The sequence below is a fragment of the Oryctolagus cuniculus genome, chromosome 2, assembly GCF_051225735.1.
Source record: "Oryctolagus cuniculus isolate XC-2025 breed Fujian yellow rabbit chromosome 2, ASM5122573v1, whole genome shotgun sequence".
Taxonomy (NCBI): Eukaryota; Metazoa; Chordata; class Mammalia; order Lagomorpha; family Leporidae; genus Oryctolagus; species Oryctolagus cuniculus.
This window is the reverse complement of record NC_142868.1, coordinates 134,182,911-134,202,271: the sequence shown is the minus strand read 5'-3', so window position 1 is coordinate 134,202,271 and position 19,361 is coordinate 134,182,911. Positions and strand designations below refer to the sequence as shown.

General features: G+C 43.3%; 1 protein-coding gene across 6 annotated transcripts in view; it reads left to right on the top strand.

The window, feature by feature from the left end:
- STAMBP (STAM binding protein) overlaps positions 1 to 19,361 on the top strand; it is a 48,697-nt gene that overhangs the window by 28,457 nt on the left and 879 nt on the right. For all 6 annotated transcript variants that reach the window (XM_089327515.1, XM_008254233.5, XM_070068912.2 and 3 more), the window contains 4 exons: positions 8,504 to 8,628; positions 9,533 to 9,670; positions 17,221 to 17,333; positions 18,196 to 18,295. In XM_089327515.1, the coding sequence (XP_089183641.1) occupies positions 8,504 to 8,628; positions 9,533 to 9,670; positions 17,221 to 17,333; positions 18,196 to 18,295 (476 nt within the window). The remainder of the gene's footprint in view (positions 1 to 8,503; positions 8,629 to 9,532; positions 9,671 to 17,220; positions 17,334 to 18,195; positions 18,296 to 19,361) is intronic.

Here is a 19,361-nt window from a genome sequence, read left to right as displayed (position 1 = left end):
TTTGGTAAGTATTGCTATATTGTGTCCTTTCACACTGGTTGCTTATAAAGTGGTCTTTTCTTAAACCATATAATTTGCCCAAGACCAGATTGATTTTCTGAAGACTATTAAAGGTCAAATCCTCCACTTTTGAGAATTATATAGAGATTTAAAATGTCCAGTGAATTAGATAGAGACCAATGTTGGCCTTTTTGAAAAATAATTTTGAAATTTGTAGTATGACTACAGTTCAACAACTGACTTTTTTAAAAAGTAAAAAAGGGCTACTGCACTCTGCTTGCACTGAAAGCCTTCCTTATCTTTAAGATTAGTTAAGGGAAACATTTGCATATCGTTGGTGATAAATCAGTCTAGCCATAAAAACTATGGACAGGCTTTCTTTTTTCCCCCAACAACCAGAAATCTGAGAAAATAACAGTAGAGTTACAATAATGAGTATCCTTGATCATTAGATTAAACCTGGGGGGCTAGGAATCAACTTTCAAGTAGTCATTTCCAGAAGTCAGCTTTGCAGGTGATCCATTTACAAGTATGCGTGAGAAGGAAGCTGGGGCTGCGGTCTGAAGCAGGACTCCTCCCATTTATTCAGCAGGCTTATCTCCCACTGTTTCTGCATAGTCTGTGCTCTGAGGAAAGGGAACTGTCGTGCACCCACAACATTCCCCGGACCATCTTATCCAAAGAGATTTATGAACATTTGCCTTCTACCTAGAATCTTCTTTCTGTTTTGCTGCCTCCCTTGTTTTCCTTGAAGTCTGATTTTCCTCCCTTCAATCAGATTAGTTCCATTCTTCTTAAAACTCCCAGAGCTCTTTTGATCTCTAATGCAATTTAGATCATTCACCTGATAGTGTCATCATTAGTCAAGAACTAGATTTTAACTTCTTCCAAGGTAAGGCTTGAGTCTCACTCATATTTGTGTTCCTAGTGGGCTGACCAGTGTCTCCTTGGTATGTACATAGTAGTGGTTATTGAACAGAAAGGAAATCACTGTACCAAACCTTAATTTGTAATTCTTAGACACTGTCTGTGTGACTGTGTGTCTCCTGGTCCAAGTTTCCTACCTCTCCAGCAATTCAGATCTCGCTGTTGAATGTACAGAAGTAGAACATCTTTTTTTCACATTTTTTAATATGAAAATATGACTGTGAAAGACATTTCCTAACTTTAACTTGCTGGCTGTCTCAAGGCGTCTCTGTGGCATTCAAGAACTGAGTTCGTTCTTGACATCTTGTGTAAAGTTTTCTGAGCTGCTTCATGCATTTTGTGAAGGACTAGACTGTGGGATTTTGTTGTTGTTCTGTTTTGGCATTTTGACTTTCTTCTGAAAGATAAAGTTCAAAAGCAAATAACTATCCAAATTATTTTCCATTTTCAAGAATATATCCTGGTGTAGTTCTTTGAAAGTCACTCTGATATTCTTACCTGAGATGAAAGAAAGATTTAAAATAAAAATGAAAGTTCAGTTGAGTAGGGAGGTTATTTTTTAATCCTTTGTATTAGAATTCTTGACTATTTATCTATAATATAATGTATCAAAAATATTTTTTAAAGAAATAGTTCACCCTTGTCTTAGCTTGAGTAATTAAAGTTACCTTTTCTTGAAGTTCCAAGAGCATTAATTCAGGGCTGGTGCTGTGGCTTAGCAAGTAAAGCTGCCGTCTGCAGTGCCAGAATCCCATATGGGCGCTGGTTTGAGTCCCGGCTGCTCCACTTCCAATCCAGCTTTCCACTGTAGCCTGGAAAAAACAGTAGAAGATGGCCCAAATCCTTGGGCCTTTACATCCATGTGGAAGACCTGGAAGAAGCTCTAGGCTCCTGGCTTCGGATCAGCCCAGCTCTGGCCATTGTGGCCATAGAGAGTGAACCAGTAGATGGAAGACCTCTGCCTCTTTCTGTATCTGCCTCTGCCTCTGTAACTCTGCCTTTCAAGTAAATAAGGAAATCTTTATATATACACACACATACATACATACACACACACACCCTCTTTGAAAGGGAGATTGCACCAACTTCTTAAAAAAAAAAAAAAAAAAAGAACATCAGCTCAAAAGTATTAAGTCTATTAAGTCTCATCTAACCAGACATGGATGATACCCAAGGCACACTTCATCCCGAGACAAATTACTTCTCCATTGTGAGCCTGTGAAAATAATAGATGTATGTGCTTCCAATACAGTGCAGTGGTAGGACAGTCATTCCCATTCCAAAAGAGAGAAATAGGCAAGAAGAAAGGGCTAACTAGTCCAAAGTAAATCCCAGACCCATCACGAAAAACATTAAGTCTTATAGCTGGAGAATAGTCAGAGAATAGTCTTTGTCTCCAGGGCTTGTATCCTGAGCACACTAGGGCAGAGTTGGACCCCAAGGTCGCAGCCATCCCTGTCCTTATGGCTTGCTCACGCACTTTCTCTATATAGATGTATATGTATATGTGTATGCATTTATACATATGTGTATATAAATATATGTTCCATTTTTAATTGATGTAATTGTACATATTTATAGGGTACAGAGTGACATTTTAATACATATATACAATGTCTATTGGACCGATTGAGGGTAATTAGCATATCTATCACTTTAGACATTTCTTTGTGTTGGGAACATTAAAAATCTTTTCTACAGGACAGATGTTTGATGCACTTTGGGAAATCTGTATCCCATTTAGAAGTGCCTGGGTTTGAATCCTGGCTTCACTTTCAATTCCTCTTTCCTGTTAATGCACACCCTGGAAGACAACAAGTAATGGCCCAAGTACTTGGGTCTCTGCCACCCATGTGGAAGACTTTTATTCAGTTCTGGGTTCCTGGCTTTGGCTTGGCCCAGTCCCTGTTTATTGCAGGCATTTGAGGGAGTAAACCAGTGGATGGAAGATCTGTCTGTATCTGTCTCTCTGTCTCTCTGTGTGTGTCTCTGTCGACTGTGCCTTTAAATAAATTTAAAATTTTTAAGATTTATTTATTTATTTGAAAGGCAGAGTTAAAGAAAGAGAGGGAGAGACAGAGAGAGCAGTCTTCCACTCCCTGGTTCTCTCCCCAAATAGCCACAATGGCCAGGGCTGGGCCAGGCCAAAGCCAGAAGCCCAGAACTCCATTCAGGTCTCCCACATGGGTGGGAGCCCAAGCACTTGGCCCATCTTCTTCTGCTTTCCCAGGTGCATCAGCAGGGAGCAGGATCAGAAGCAGAACAACAGTGACTCGAACCAGTTCTCATATGGGATGCAGGTGTCACAGGCAGTGGCTTAACCACTGCACTCCAATAAATAAATTTGTAAAGTCCTCTGTACTACCTAGTTGTCAACTTTAGTTATCTTAACTGTGCTGTAGAACATTAGAAGTTATTCCTCCTATCCAGCTTCACTATATGCCCATTAACCATCTTCACTCCTCCCTCAACCCCACACACCCTTCACAGGCTCTGCAAATCACTATTCTATTCCTGCTTCTGTGAAATCAAGCTTTTAGATTTCATATGTAAGAACATGTGATATTTTTCTTGCTGTCCCAGACTTATTTCACTTAACATAATGTCCTCCAGTTGAACCCATTATGCCGCAAATGACAGATTTTTATTCTTTTTATCACTTGCATTCTGTTTTGTGTGTGTGTATATATATATGTCATTTTTTAATTTTTATTAATTTGAAAGTCAGAGTTACACAGAGAAAGGAGAGAGAGAGGAAGAGGAGAGAGAGAGAGAGGAAGAGGAAGAGGGGAGAGAGAGAGAGAGAGAAATCTTCCATCCACTGTTTCACTCCCCATTTGGCCACAATGACCGGAACTGCACCAATTCAAACGGGAGCCAGGACTTTCTTCCTGGTCTCCCACGTGGGTGCAGGGGTCAAGGACTTGGACCATCTTCCACTGCTTTCTCAGGCCATAGCAGAGAGCTGGGTCAGAAGTGGAGCAGCTAGGACTTGAACCAGTGCCATATGGGATGCCAGCACTGCAGGCAGTGGTTTTACCTGCTACATACACCACAGCATCGGTATCAATATTACCATATTTTCTTTATCCATTCTTCCATTGATGGACATCCAGCTAAATCTTGGCTATTGCTCATAGTGCTACAGCAAACATGGCACTGTAGATGTAGCCTTGACATACTGAATTCACTTTGTGGGATCACATGGCAATTTTTTTTTTCCACATGGCAATCTGTTTCTAGTTTTTTGAAAAGCTCCATACTGTTTTCTATAATGGCTGTACTAATTTGCATTCCCACCAACAGTGCATGAGAGTTCCCTTTTTTGGTATCATCACCAGCATTTGTTGTCTTTTTGATAATAGCCATTCTGATAGGAGTGAGATAATATCTGTGGTTTTGGTTTGCATTTCCTTGATGATTAATGACATTGAGCTTTTTTTTTTTTTCATGTTTGTTGGCCATTTATACATCCTCTTTTGAGAAGTGCCTATTCAGATTATTTTCCCATTTTTTAATCAGATTAAAAACTCAAGTTTTGGGTTGCTGAATTGTTTGAGCTCCTTCTGTATTCTAATATTAATCCTTCGTCAGTTGAATAATGTTCAGATATTTTCTCTCATTCCCTAAATTGTTTTTCCACTCTATTGATTGTTTCCTTTACTATGCAGAAGCTTTTTGGTTTGAGGTAACCCAATTCACTTATTTTTTTAAAAAAGATTTACTTATTTACTTGAAAGGCAGAGTTACGGAGAAGCAGAGAGAGAGGGAGAGAGAGAGAAAGAGAGAGGTGTCTTCCATCCGTTGGTTCACTCCCCAAATAGCCAAAACAGCTAGAGCTGTGCCAATCCAAAGCCAGGAGCATGGAGTTTACTCCTGGTCTCCCATGCAGGTGCAGGAGCCCAAAGACTTGGGCCATATTCTACTGCTTTCCCAGGCCACAGCAGAGAGTTGGATCAAAAGCGAAGCAGCCAGGACTCAATCCAGCACCCATATGGGATGCCAGCACTGCAGGTGGCAGCTTTACCCACTATGCCACAGCGCTGGCCCTCACCTATTTTTACTTCAAAAGAATTTATTAGAAAGCACTCCTATCCACTGGTTTACTTCCCAGATACCTATAATGGCCAGGTCTGGACTAGTCCAAGGCTAGGAGCCAGTAATTCAGTTCAGTTTTCCCATGTGAGTACAGGAACTCAGTTACTTCAGCCACCACCTCTGCTTCCCAGGTTCTGCATTGGCAGGAAGCTGGAGTCAGAAGCTGTAGCTTTGCTTTGCTTTGCTTTGCTTTGCTTTGCTTTTCTTTTCTTTTCTTTTCTTTTCTTTTCTTTTCTTTTCTTTTCTTTTCTAATTTATTTGACAGATAGAGTTAGACAGTGAGAGAGAGACAGAGAGAAAGGTCTTCCTTCCGTTGGTTCACCCCACAAATGGCCACTACGGCTGGTGCTGCACCAATCCGAAGCCAGGAGCCAGGTGCTTCCTCCTGGTCTCCCTCGCAGGTGCAGGTGCCCAAGCACTTGGGCCATCCTAAACTGCCTTCCCAGGCCACAGCAGAGAGCTGGACTGGAAGAAGAGCAACCAGGACTAGAACCTGGCACCCATAAGGGATGCCGGCACCACAGGCAGAGGATTACCAAGTGAGCCACAGCACCAGCCCCTGTAGCTGGGTTTTGAACCCAGGCACAGTGGTATGGGATGCAAGCATCCAGACCCGCATCTTAAGCACTAGGTTAAAAATCCGCCCCTCTTTGTTTTGTTTTAAGGTTTATTTATTTATTTGAAAGGCAGAGTGACAGAGAAGAGAGTTCCATCTGCTGGTTCATTCCCCAGATGACTACAATAGCCAGGACTGGACCATGCCAAACCCAGGAGGCTAGAACTCCATCCTGGTCTCCCACATGGGTGGCAGGGGTTCAAGCACTTGGCCCATCTTCTGCTGCCCTTCCAGGTGCATCAGCAGGGAGCTGGATCAGAAACAAAGCAACCATGACTCAAACCAGCACTCTGATATGGGATGCCAGCATGCCGGTATTACAAACAGTATTACAAACAGCCAGTATTAAAACCTGCTGTGCCACAACACTAATCTCTTATTTTGGCTTTTGTTCTCTGTGCTTTTGAGGACATACCCCCTCATTTCCCAGACCACTTTCATAGAGCTTTTCTCCTATTTTGTCTCCTACTAATTTCATTTATGTCTTTGATCAATTTTTGAGTTGACCTTTGTATGTGGTAAGAGATAGGGATCTAGTTTCTTCCTTTATATAGACATCCTGTTTTCCCAGCACCATTTATTGAAAAGATTTTCCTTTCTCCAAGGTATTTTCTTGCTGCCTTTAACAGATATCAGTTGGCTGTGAATCTGTGGATTTATTTCTGAATTCTCTGTTGTGTTCCATTGGTCTAAGTATCTGATTTTATGGCAATATCATGCTTTTTTGTTTACTAAAGACTTGTGTGTTTTGAAGTCATGTATTATAATGTCTTCAGCTTTGTTCTTTTTGCTCAGGATTGCTTTGGTTATTCAAGGTCTTTGGTGGGAATAATACAAATTTTAGGAAGTTTTATTTTTCTATTTCTATAAAGAATGTCATTTGTAATTTGATAGGAGTTGCATTGAATTTAGATCATTTTGGATATTATGGAAAATTTAACAATATTCTTTTTTCTAAGATTTATTTATTTGAGAGTCAGAGTTAGAGGAGAGGCAGAGAGAGAGAGAGAGAGAGAGAGAGGTCTTGTATCTGCTGGTTCACTCCCTAATTGGCCATAACGACCAGAGCTGTGCTGATCCAAAGCCAGGAGCTTCTGAGTCTCCCACGTGGGTGCAGGGGCCCAAGGACTTGGGCCATCTTCTACTGCTTCAAGCTGGATCAGAAGTGGAGCAGCCAGGTAACAAACCAGCACCCATATGGGATCCTGTCACTGCAGGCAGTGGCTTTACCCACTACACAATTCTAATAGTTTTTTGGTGAAGTCCTTAGGTTTTTTTTATTTAAAATCATGTCATCTATAGTCAGGAATAATTTGTCCTTTTTTCTTTCTTGCATGCCCTCTATTTCTTTCCTTTGCCTAATTTCTCTGACTTCCAATATTATATTAAATAAGCGTGGTAAAAGTGGACATCTTTATCTTGTTCCTGATCTCAAAGGAAACAATATCAGGTTTTCCCTATTCAGTATGATGGTGGCTATGCATTTGTTACATAGTCTTTATTTTGAAGAGGTACATTCCTTCTAATACCTGATTTTTGAGGTGTTTTTTTTTTTAAATCATCAATGAATGCTGGATTTTACTGAATTTTTTCTGCATCTATTGAAGTGACCATATGGTTTTTTTCCTTCGTTCTATTGATGTGATATATTATGCTTATTAATTTGGGTATGTTAAACCATCCTGGGATAAATGCCCCTTGATCATGTTGTATAATCTTTTCTACCTGCTGTTGGATTCCATTTGTTTGTATTTTGTTGAGAATTTTTTCATCTGTGTTCATTGGGGATGTTGTTCTATAGTTTTGTTTTTTTATTACATGCTTGTCTGATTTTTGTATCAGAGTAATGTTGGTCTCATACAGTGTGTTTGGAAGGGTTCCCTCCCCTTCACTTCTTTTAAATTATTTTAGAAGAATTGATGGTGGTTCTTTAAAGTTTTGAAGTTCAGCAGTAATGCCACCTGGTCCTGCCACCCCTGTGGGTTGCTGGGCTCCTGGATTAGTCTCATGTCTGTAGCTTTCCCAGGCTGGAGTTGCACCTGGTGGCTCTGTGATTCTGGAGTCTCAGCTGTTGTGCCATACCTAGTGCTCCCTGAGCCATTGCCCTAGGGGGAAACTCTTCAGTGGCTCCAACCCTGTGGCAAGTCTCTGCTGGGGTCCCCAGGCCATCCCCAACATCCCTTGAAATCTAGGTGGTGGCTGCCATGGCCCCACATCTCTTGGGGGCATTGGCTCATACTACTATGGGCACTAAAAAGCTTCATGACAGGATGTGTGCAAGCTGAAGGCCCTGAGATACCGGTATCATGGCTCAGTCGAAATCCGAAAGCCTCAGCATCAAAGAAGCCAGTGGTATAATTCTCAGTCTGCGGCTGAAGGCCTGAGAATCTGAGGGGCCACTGGTGAAAGTCCTGGAGTCCAAAGAAGACTCAGAGCTCCAGGAGAAAGCGAAGCAATCACCTTTCCTCTGCCTTTTTGTTTTACCGGGGTCCCCAGCTGACTGGATGGTTTCTCCCTCATTGATGGTGGAGCAGTGCATTGACTTACACGCTTGTGTTCACTGGAAACACCCTCAGAGACACACCCAGAAATAATGCTTTCCTAGTTTTCCAAGATATTCCTTAATCCAGTGAAGCCAACACTTAAAAATTAACCATCACTGCTCTCAACATCTGTGGAAAAGGCTGGAGAAGAGACTTCACATCCCCTTTTTGGTGCCATAAGGATGAGGTCACTACTTACTGCTAGAAGCCGGGAGGATCCCATTGAGTGAGCATTGCCCTCCCAAGGCTGCCAGCGGTGGGATCTGCCTCGGGAGGCCCAGCCCAGTGGTCTCAGACTTTCCCCTTTTCTCCATTACAGTTCCTACAATTGATGGATTACGCCATGTGGTGGTGCCCGGGAGGCTATGCCCACAGTTCCTCCAGTTAGCCAGTGCCAACACTGCCCGGGGAGTAGAGACATGTGGAATTCTCTGTGGAAAACTGGTAAAGAAACCAAACTCTTCCCTGCACTGAGGCTGTTTCTTTCCCCTTGGCCTGCCGAGATTCTCAGGGAAGATCTCCAGAATCAGTCACTCTTTGCACCAATCCCTCTGCTGAAGGAATTGTGGACTGCAGTATGTAGTGTCACTTTGAATTTTGTGACCTTGTTGGTTGATTTGCAGAGTCCCTGATTATCTTAGAAATATCTAATTGTTGATAGGAAGGTCCATTTGTTGCCTATATATATCCTGTTTTAAATATTCATTTTATGGTGGGACCTGAGACATAAAATGTGTAAGGATGTGTCCATAAGAAAAGCAACCAGTCACTTTGGAGAGTTATAGGAGACGTACAACAAAAGACATACAGTGTGCTGAATAGTAGGTACAGCATGAGCACTGAGAATTTTGCGGAAGGAAAGATCTCTGAATGGAGGCACTTGAACATATTTCTAACTGCTGAATGAAAAAATGAGTGAAGTGGGCTAGACTAAACTTGAGCGTTAAAGGATGAGAAAGACTTGAGGAAACAATGAAAGGGAAACTACTTAAGACACGAGCAAAGGAATAGACATGGGTCTCTGCCCGGAGCTTCTCAAGGACCAGGAATAGCCCCATTTGGCTGCAGGAGGAGATTCCCACGTGGCTGTGGTGCTTACCCAGGCTGCACCACAGATGGAGTTCTGGAGTCTGGGGTTGGTCTCCCATTTGTTGCTTTACAGAGCACCCTGGGCCATGTGCATGAGCGGTTCAGCTTGTGAGCCACTGAGATGAGAATACAGGGAACTCAAAAGAGACTCATTGGGGTGAGAAGGGTCTTGTACATATGTTCAACTTTGCACTGTCGGGACAGAAGGGGGTTGTGTGAGTTACAAGAAATTGTGACAAGTTGTTTTCTCCTTTGACAGATGAGGAATGAATTTACCATCACCCATGTTCTCATCCCCAAGCAAAGTGCTGGGTCTGATTACTGCAATACAGAGAACGAAGAAGAACTGTTCCTCATCCAGGATCAGCAGGGTCTCATCACACTGGGCTGGATCCACGTAAGCAACCCTGAAGATTCATCTCCTGCTTCCTCATTGTGTTGTAAACACACTGCTTGTTTTTTTTCCTTGAACAAAGCAAATTATGTCCAGATTACTCATTGCTGTCCTCTCCTTTGGATACAGTTTTAAGCATCCTTAACTGCTTCCACTCTTGTATTGATTTCTGGTGACTGTCTATGGCTTTTTAATTTTTTTTTACTTTTATTTCTATTTATTTTTCAATAAAAATAAATTAGTTTCCTTCTGACTATGAGTGATACTAGGAGGCTGGCCAAGAAAAGTGAGAACATTGGTCATAGAGACTGTGCCTACTGTATACTAATGATATTCCTAAAAGGTATATAAATCAAAATATTTTAAATTAGTCAAGGAAGTTAATGTAGATGTTTTCATCTGGTCTTTCTTAAAGCAGTGTATACCTTTATGTAACCAAAAGGGCCAACAATGTGCATGAATATCAGGTACATCAGCATATCATGTGCACCTTCCAGTAATGTATAGGTAAAATAGAATTCCTTCCCTGAGGTTATTTGTTAATTTTTCTATTACTTTTTAACCCCTCACTCAATGTGATAGACCCAAAATGCTTTTCATGGTGTTTGACAGACTTAGAGACAATAACTTGGCTTATTTCTGGCTCTGAGAAGATTACTTATATGCCAGAGTTTGGAAAATACTGACCCATGAGGCAGTCTCCTGTCCTGCCATCCTTCTTTCATTTCAATCTCGTGAATTTTTATTGATCTGCCTACTATTGTACCTCCCTCCATGGAGAAGACGAGGAATAAAAAACTTGCTTCCCATCTTCAGGGAATACAAATTTGAGTAAAACACAATTTTAGGCTTCAGATGGTGCAGAATGTGTTAAGGGGCCCCAAAGGGCCACACAGGACACTGGAATTCAGAGGAAGGAGGGTCATACTCAGTGTAATCAACAGAATTATGGCAAGATGAGCCAAGGGAGAGCTCCACAGGAAGTGACAGCACTGGGAATAGGCAGATTGTGTTCCTGGAGCATTGAGTGGTCCTGATTGCTGGAATGTATGGTTTGCATCAGAAAATGGTGGCAGATATGTATCACCAGCATATACTGGAGCCATGTTCTGGAAAGTCTTTGGTGGACAAGCCGTGTCCACTAAGTGGAGAACTCTTGAAGGTTTTTGAACAGAACAATGAAATGATCGAAGTCATGCTGATGAAAGTGAAACATAAAGGCAGTATTGAGGTATGGTGAGGCAAGGAGACCATTTAAGAGGTTAGTGTGTTGATAAAACTCAAATAATGAGAGATAGGGTGATGATGCTATGTTTGGGAAGGAGGAGATGAATGTTGGATTTCAAGGGATTTGGGAAATGAGTAACAGAAGGTGATAAGTAAGAGTCAATGATGACTCAGAGACTTCAGCCCTGGCTTATGGGTTGACAGGGATCATTTTAATAGAAACAGGAAATCTAAGAGGAACACTTACTTTGGAAGTAGGATTGAATGTGTTGAATTTAAGGTACTCCTGAGATTCCAAATCATCAGAGATGGTGATCAGGCAGTTGGAAATGTGAGGCTGCAACTTGAGAGCAAAGTCGAAGCAGAGGAGAACTGGAAGTCCTCTGAACAGAGCTGACCTTAGAGACCAGAGGTGGGGCAAGAATGGAGAACAAGAAGAGGTTCAGTGGCAACTTAGAGGACAGGCTACCAGAGGCAGCGTAAAAAGTAGTTGGTATGGGGGCCAGCAGTTTGGTGTAATAGGCTAAGCCTCTGCTTGCAGTGCTGGCATCCCATATGGATGCCAGTTCGTGTCCCTGCTATTGTACTTCCGATCTAACTCTCTGCTATTGCCTAGGAAAGCAGTGGAAGATGGCCCAAGTGCTTGGGCCCCTGCACATGTATGGGAGATCCAGAGGAAGTGCCTGGCTCTTGGCTTCGGCCCAGCTCCAGCTGTTGAGGCCATTTGGAGAGTGAACCAGCAGATGGAAGACCCCAGTCTCTGTCTGTTACCTCTCTCTGTCTTTAACTCTACCTCTAAAATGAATAAAATCTTAAAAAAAAAAAAATAGTTGGTAATGAGGCAAAGAGATGTGTGAGAAGAGTGAGGATAGTGTTAAGGCACCAAAGGCACAGGATGAGAAGGTTGTCTGTGTCCCATGCTGCAGAGCACCACAGAATGGTCATGACCTGGATGAGCCTGTAGGATTTGGTGAGCTTGTTGAGGACAAGGATGTAATGGGCTTTGGGCAGTGTTGGGAGTAGATTTTAAGGGTCTACATCACGGGATTGAGGTTTTGGTAGTAGTGAAACATACACTACCATCTTGAGCTTGGTCTACAGGAAAGGAGAGAGAGGGATGGTGGCTCATGGGGTAGCTGGGTTAAAAGTACATTTGATTGTTTAGTGTAAAAAGGCTTAAATATGTTCTGTTTTTATTTTGGTTTTTCAAAAACTTTATATTTTTCAATATAGCATATATAAGAAAGTTCATAAACTAAATATATACTTCAGTGAATCATTAATGCAGACATCTATGTACGTACATACCTAGGTTAGGAAACAGCACTACCAGAAACCTGTCCCCACCCCACTCACACTTCCTCCCTGGTAAAGAGTACCCCTCTTCTGACTTTTCTGGCCTCCTTTCCTTGCCTTCTTTACAGTTTTACCACCTAAATATGTCTCCCTGAATACTGTAGTTTAGTTTTTCTGTTGGTCTTTTTGTGAATGGAAAAATACGATATGTATCTTTTTGTGTCTTGCTTCTTTTGCTCAATCTTTTGAAGGTTTATCCATATTCTGGTGTGTGGTTCTCTAAACGTGTTTTATTTTACACCCAGTAAGCCAAGGGAGGAGATGTTAAAAGGCAGGAGAGCCAAAGTATTGTGGCAGTAGGAAAGTATTGAACTATAAAAACTCATGTGTGGGGTGCATCTTCACATGGGGGAGAAAACATTTGTTCCTCTGAGATAGGACTGAAGGGAGAGGGATGAAGGTGCAGAGGGGCTTTGGAATGATGTTTGGAGGAGCCGAGGGAACGCATTTTAGATGATCTTGATTTCTCTAAGGTTGCAGTCTCGGTCTGCCATCAAGCAGGAGAGGAGTGGGGGATTTAGAAACTGAAGGGAATAGGGAAGGTGTAGAATAATTGCTGTTTAGACTACAAGTAGAACTGAGCCATGGATGAAGAAAAGGATTTCTAAGTGTCCATGAAGTCACTGCTAGGAGCAAATTTAGAGCCTAAATTAGTAGTAATTCAGCTTTTTTTTTCTGTCCATGATATTTACAAACCATTCATTCCTAATTTGGGATTAAAACAAACAAAAAGCAGACCATAAGGTTTGCGCAGACATTAAAACTGGCAAGATGTGAATGCAGAAGATCAATTCTTCCTTCTGAACTTTGCCAACTTTGAGTCAGTTTCCCTGGTTAAAGACATTGGTCAGGTATTGATCACCAGCGATGATCAAGGCCTCCTTACGTTGTCTCAGGCTTCATTGCCGTCCCTTGTGCTCTGCTCCTGTGCAGGTATCCAGGCTGCCCGCAGCGCTCACTCACTGGGCTCATTTCTGCTCCCATGACACACTGCGTCTATGAAAATGCCTCCTTCTTCCCCAGCAGAATTGAAACAGCAAATAACTCTTCATTCAATAAGCTTGAAAGGAAGTGGCCCTGGAAAGGAAGGAACGAGGGGAGGCACAGTGGTTAGAGGGGAACGGTGCATCAAAGCAAGGCTTTTCTGTTCCGTTTCACAATTATTTATTGAGCGCCTGCTGTATGTCTTTATATCATCTTCCTTGCTACCCTACTTTAAACTATAGGCCTAGACTAGTTTGTATAAGCCAAGCTTGCTTCCAGTTAGAATCCTGTCCGCATTCCTGGTGTGAAAGGTGTTGCAGCAGGCCACTACTCCCTAGTAGTCTAACAGATCATGTGATCAACAGGTAGAAATGTTTTTTTTCTTGTGGTTCTCCCTGAAGTCCCATGTGTGGATTTGCCACCAGCACTCAGCTGACATGTTCCTGCCCTGAAGACCTCTTCCACAGTGAGCTCGTGTGTCGCATGGAGTGGCGCTTCTCAAATGAGCCTGTACTAAGTCACTTAGAGATCTTGAAAATTTCCCCTCAGACTGGGTGTTCAGCAGAGGTGTTACACCACTGCTTGGGATGGCCTGCATCATCCCATATCAGAGTGGCAGGGTTCAAGTCCTGAGTCTACTTCAAGTCATGAAGCCAGTTCTGGCTTCCTGCTGATACGTACCCTGGGAGGCAGCAGGTGATGGCTAAAGGGCTTATGTCCTTTCCATCCACTTGGGAGACCAGGATTGAGTTCCTGGCTCCCAGCTTTGACCTAGTCCAGTCCTGGCTGTTGCAGGCATTTGAGGAATGTCTCTATCTCTGTCTCTCTGCCTTTTGAAAACAAATTGCCTTTTCATGATAGATATTTCCAGGGGTATGTGCTTTTGACAAGTGCCTCAGGACATTCATTTTTTGCATAACCAATAGGAGGCTGCTAATCAATTATACTTGTTTATTTTCTATGCTTTCCTCTCAGTGAAAGGTGGTGGTATTTTTGAGTCAAAATGGGTCTTTATTTTTTCATACTTGTTACTTAAGATCACACCCTCTGTCAGAGAACGTAATTCATCATATAGTTGTCTTCTGTATTTTAAAAAATGTGCTTAATAAAACATAAAATATGAGCAGGCATTTAGCCTAGCAGTTGAGATGCTTGTTCAGATGCCTGCATCCTATCAGAATGCCTGGCTTGGATACCCAGCTCTGACCCTTGACTCCTGCTAATGCAGACCCTGGAAGACAGCATTCAAATGCTTGGGTTCCTGCCACCCACGTGAGACACCTGGATCGAGTTCCCAGCTTCTGACTTTGGCACCTGCCAAGCCCCATTTGTTAAGGGCAGTTGGGTAGTGAGCCAGCAGATAAATCTCTCACTCTCTCTCTTTCTAATGTTTCTCTGTGCCTCTCAAAAATTTTAAAAATAAGATAATTAAAAACAATTGAAATAAAATGAATGCACATTTAGATGGTGCCTTCACTGATCACCCTCAAATTTCAACATCATATTCTACTGTCTGACAGGTTCCTTGGCAAGGTTTAACTATCCACTGAAATCTAAGTAGCCCCCTACCTCCCATATGTTCCTTGAATGATGCCTTAACTTCAGGACAACTTATAGAGCCCAGGACTCATATTTGACCTTTTCATAATACTCCATAAGGAAGAAGACTTATTCATTTAATTGTGGTTTATTAAGACCTTAACATCTACCATGTTGAACTATTGGGCAGCATGTCCCATCTGTTCAGAGTGGGTGACTCTCCATGGTGTAGAGAGAGCTTGTGAAGAGCCAAATGAGTCTTGGTGGCCAATTCAAAAGTATGAGTCTATTGAACAACCAACGCCTGAATCATCCAGAGAGATGCTCATACTTCTTGGAAACGGTAAAAAAGGAGAAATCCTCAGAGTAAGTTTCCAGGGCCACTCTCCTGCCATTCACAGTTGTTGAGGACACCCTGCCTTGTCTGTGGACATCCATCACCATGACGCTACTAACATCTTTGATTCTATGGATCCCAGGGTGAGCCCAACATCAATGTCCTTGAATTCTTACAGTTTGGCTCTGGAGTAGAACAAAGAGAAAAAAAAATCAACAACCCTCCCCCTCTCCTGTCTCCAAGCCTGTGCCTGTCTCCACTCCCATCGTGCCTGTGACCTTCTCACCACAGGTAGCCTTGACACTGGTCTCTCTGCTTGTCTCCATATGGTGGAAAGGCAGGTACGTTCATCTTCCCACCTGTGGCACCAGGGATGCCAATCTCCCTACCTGTAGTGCCCAAGGCACAGGAGTGATCTCCTGGGCTCCATACCTCCAGCTCCCACAATGCCAGTCTCCTCACCTGCACTGCCCATTGTGGAGGTTTCTGCATTGGGTCTCCATCCCTAGTGCTTATGCAAGGCCATCTCCTGTCTCCATGCTGAGTCAGCCACTCGCCAGTTTCCCAGCCTAAGACCCCTGCGCCCCTGACGTGTGTCTCACGTCCTGAAGCTCACCACGCCCCAGGCAGAAGTCGCTCCAGTGTCCCACTAGTGTGGGACTCGGGGCAGCTGGCAGTTTCCATGGGCCACATCGGTGGTGGCAGTGGGGCTCCCCCACCAGGCCCCAGCCCTCAAAGCCACCGCACCATGCCAGGGAAACTTCTTCCCAACACCTGGGGCCGTCTTCCTGTCTGCCTCGACCTCGGAAGTCAGCTCCTGCGAGCAGTGATCTGTGGGCCTTGGCGCTGCCTTTCAGTATCTTTCCCTCTGAGCTGTGCCCGTGCCCTCTTTGTACCCTGCTGGTATAGTAGTGTCCATCTGTTTTCCAGCTGCCTTGCTGCCACCCCCAGCCCTCAAAGCTCTGCAACCTGCAGCCCTGCATCTGACCAGGCGTTGAAGACCTATTCAGCCTGCCAGGCCTTGAGACCAGTGGACCAAAGTTCCCATTATGAATGGTCCAGGGAGGGAAGTTCACCCTCTGTTCACTGCCCCCTACCACTACCACCAAGGGTTCAGGTTGCCTAACATCTCTCTTCCTTCCCACGGGGAGAGTCAAAACGTGTCATCCCTCTCTCCACTGTTTCCTTTTAGACAACATGGCCCAGCCCCCCGGGCCTCTCCCTGAGAAGGTGGGGGGCTATCTCACCTGTAACTGTGAGCTAGGATGGGGTGCACGTGCCCGGGCTCAGCTTCGCTCTGTCTCTCAGACCACATCCTGTGGGCAGCATCCTGACATTAGGGTTCTGTGCAGTGTGTGTGAAGGCATCTCTAATACAAGCAGCCCCCCTGACCCGAGCTCGTGGCGTCTCCCCGCCGCTGCTCTACAGACAAGTCCCCACCTCCTAAGATATTTGATGTTCTTACTCCCATCCCCTTCCCCTCGCTCGTTGTGTTCCTCGCCACAGGCAGCTCTTCCAGTTTCCAAAATCTGCTTATTCCCTTTATTGCTGTGAGCTCTTTTACTCATTTTACTCCTTGTTTTCTAGGACTTTATAATAGGAGCATATATTTTTATTTTTATTGGCAAATAAAATTAATATATATGCATATGGTGTACAACATATTTTTGTTTTATTTTTATTCTAATTGGCATATGATCATTGTACTTATTTATGGGGAATGATGTTTTGAAATAAGTATACATGGTGGAGCGGCTAAATCAAGCCAATTAACACGTACATTACCTCACATACTTATTTTTTGTTGTGAGAACTTAGAAGCTACTCTGTTTTCAAGTGTATAACACGTTGATATGAATTATGATCAACATATTCATCTCTTGAACTTGAGAAAAAAGACACTGTGAATCTCTTTGCATACTCCTGTTTCCAATGCTGGGAAAGAGTATCCTTACTTGCTAACAGTGTCAGGTGTTCCCCTCATGGTTGCCAGTGGCTTTCTGCTTGAAGGGGAGATCGGGGTCGTTGAGAATTACTTGGCTCTGCCATCCTTTCTGTCCCAGACTGGCTGGCTGCCCTCTCTGAGAGTTCTCTTTCTTTTTCTCTGCAGACGCATCCCACCCAGACTGCCTTTCTCTCCAGTGTTGACTTGCACACGCACTGCTCCTACCAGATGATGTTGCCGGAGTCCATTGCCATCGTTTGCTCTCCCAAGTTCCAGGAGTAAGTCCACGGGACCTGGCTGTGGGTTCCAAAGAGGCTGTAGGGGAAAAGGTCTCTCTCCTTGTCAGCTGGGGTTTTATAAAATATAGATGGTAGTATGAATTGGCTGTTCTAGAAGGCTTCCTTTTAAGCCCCGTATCCTAATAAACCTACCATGCTGGTTTAAAAAGATAACTAAGCAATTACTTAGTTGCTTTTCAAAAAAAAATTCTCAAGAAATATGAAGTGCTTGACTTGAAGTGATAGGAATTTGAGGATTTTGATGTTGGATTAAAGAACTTCAAAATCAAGCACATGATCTCAAGATCATTTTTCTTTCAAATCCTGTTGTTTACTATGAATTCTCCCAGCAAAACAGGGTGATGGCAGTTATAAATCTCTCCCTAACTGATTCATTCACCAGGGAAGAGACCTGTAAACCAGCATGCTATGGATGCTCTCTCAAAATGACTTCTTGTGTGGGCATGTGTGCCTGTGTGTGTGTACATGTCCCTGGAGCGTGCATGCCTGTGTGTGTGCATGACCTGAGTGTGTGTGTGAGTGTGCATGCCTATGTGTGTGCATGTCTCTGTGACCATGTGTGCCTCTGTGTGTGTGAACATGCGTGCCTGTGTGTGTGCATGTCTGTGTGTGAACATGCATGCCTGTGTGTATGTCTCTGTGTGTGTGAGCATGTGTGCCTGTGTGAGTGTGCATACCTATGTGTGTGTAAGCATGTGTGCTTCTGATTATGTGTGAGCATGCACGCCTGTGTATGTGTGTGCATGCCTCTGTGTGTGTGTGTGTGAGCGTGCATGTGCACATGGAATGGACAGGGTACTACACTTTTGCTGGACTCTGAACCTGCCTGTTGTTGTTTCAGAACTGGATTTTTTAAACTGACCGACCATGGGCTAGAAGAGATCTCTTCCTGTCGCCAGAAGGGATTTCATCCGCACAGCAAGGATCCACCTTTGTTCTGTGTGCGTATCTACCTAGAAGACATTGGAGCTGTGTTTCAAACAGGGAGGACAACCAGGCTGATGAGTCAACATCGTCCTTTCTGACTCCTTTCAGGATCAGCCTTGTCGCTTATCTTTCCTCATCTCCAGAATGAGGACATACCTGGGAAGCAGTGTGGGATCGGGATAGATTCGAATCTATGTGATGAGGTCACAAACCCTTCCCAGGGTTCAGCTTCCTCGTGTGTAGAATGGAGATAATAGTAATAACAATAGCCACTTGACTGAGAGAGTTAAATAATGTGCAGAAGGTACCCACTGCGATAACTGCTCATTAAATATTAGTTTTTGTCAATGTCAGTGACTAAGCCTGTTCTTCAGTAAGAGATTGAAAACGCACAGGAAGCAAGTCACTTAAAATAGGTAAATGGAGTATACTCAATTCTGGAATTTTGCTTAGGTAAGAGGGTGTTTAATCATCCTAGGAAGTGGTTTTTCCCCACAAAGTTGTGTTCTGTGAATGAAGAGTTTAGTTGATGATAAGATCAGTATGTTTCAATTCAGCCCTCAAATCTAATGTGACAGTGTTGCTTTCCTACATGGAGGCCATGGAGTGTAGTTATTTCTTTCAGGTTCAGAGAAAAGTGACCAATATGGGAAAGGGAATCAGAGCCTTGTTACATGGAAGGAACTGAGGGTGTTCAAAAGAGACACCCCAGGAAGGTTACAAGAGCTCATTTCAAGTGTTGGTACTGGGTGTTTCTCATGTCATTGGAATGACAGATTTCAGCTGAATGTGAGGAAGAAGCTTCTGACGATCTGTTCACAAATAGACTGGTCTGCATTGGAATGTAATAAATGTCTGGGTACCAGGATGTTGCAACAGAGACTTCACAATCAGAGAAAGAAGTCTGTGGCGCCAGTGCTCAGGTTTTCAGTAGCAGAGACCCCGTTTTCAAGCCGAAAGTGAGCATTTCCCTGTGGGCTCATGGGTGTGCTGTATTATCTGCTTGATGTAATGACCCAAAAACTGCAGTGAATTCAATAGTTCTTTGAAACAACTTGTATTTTAAGAATAACTCTATTT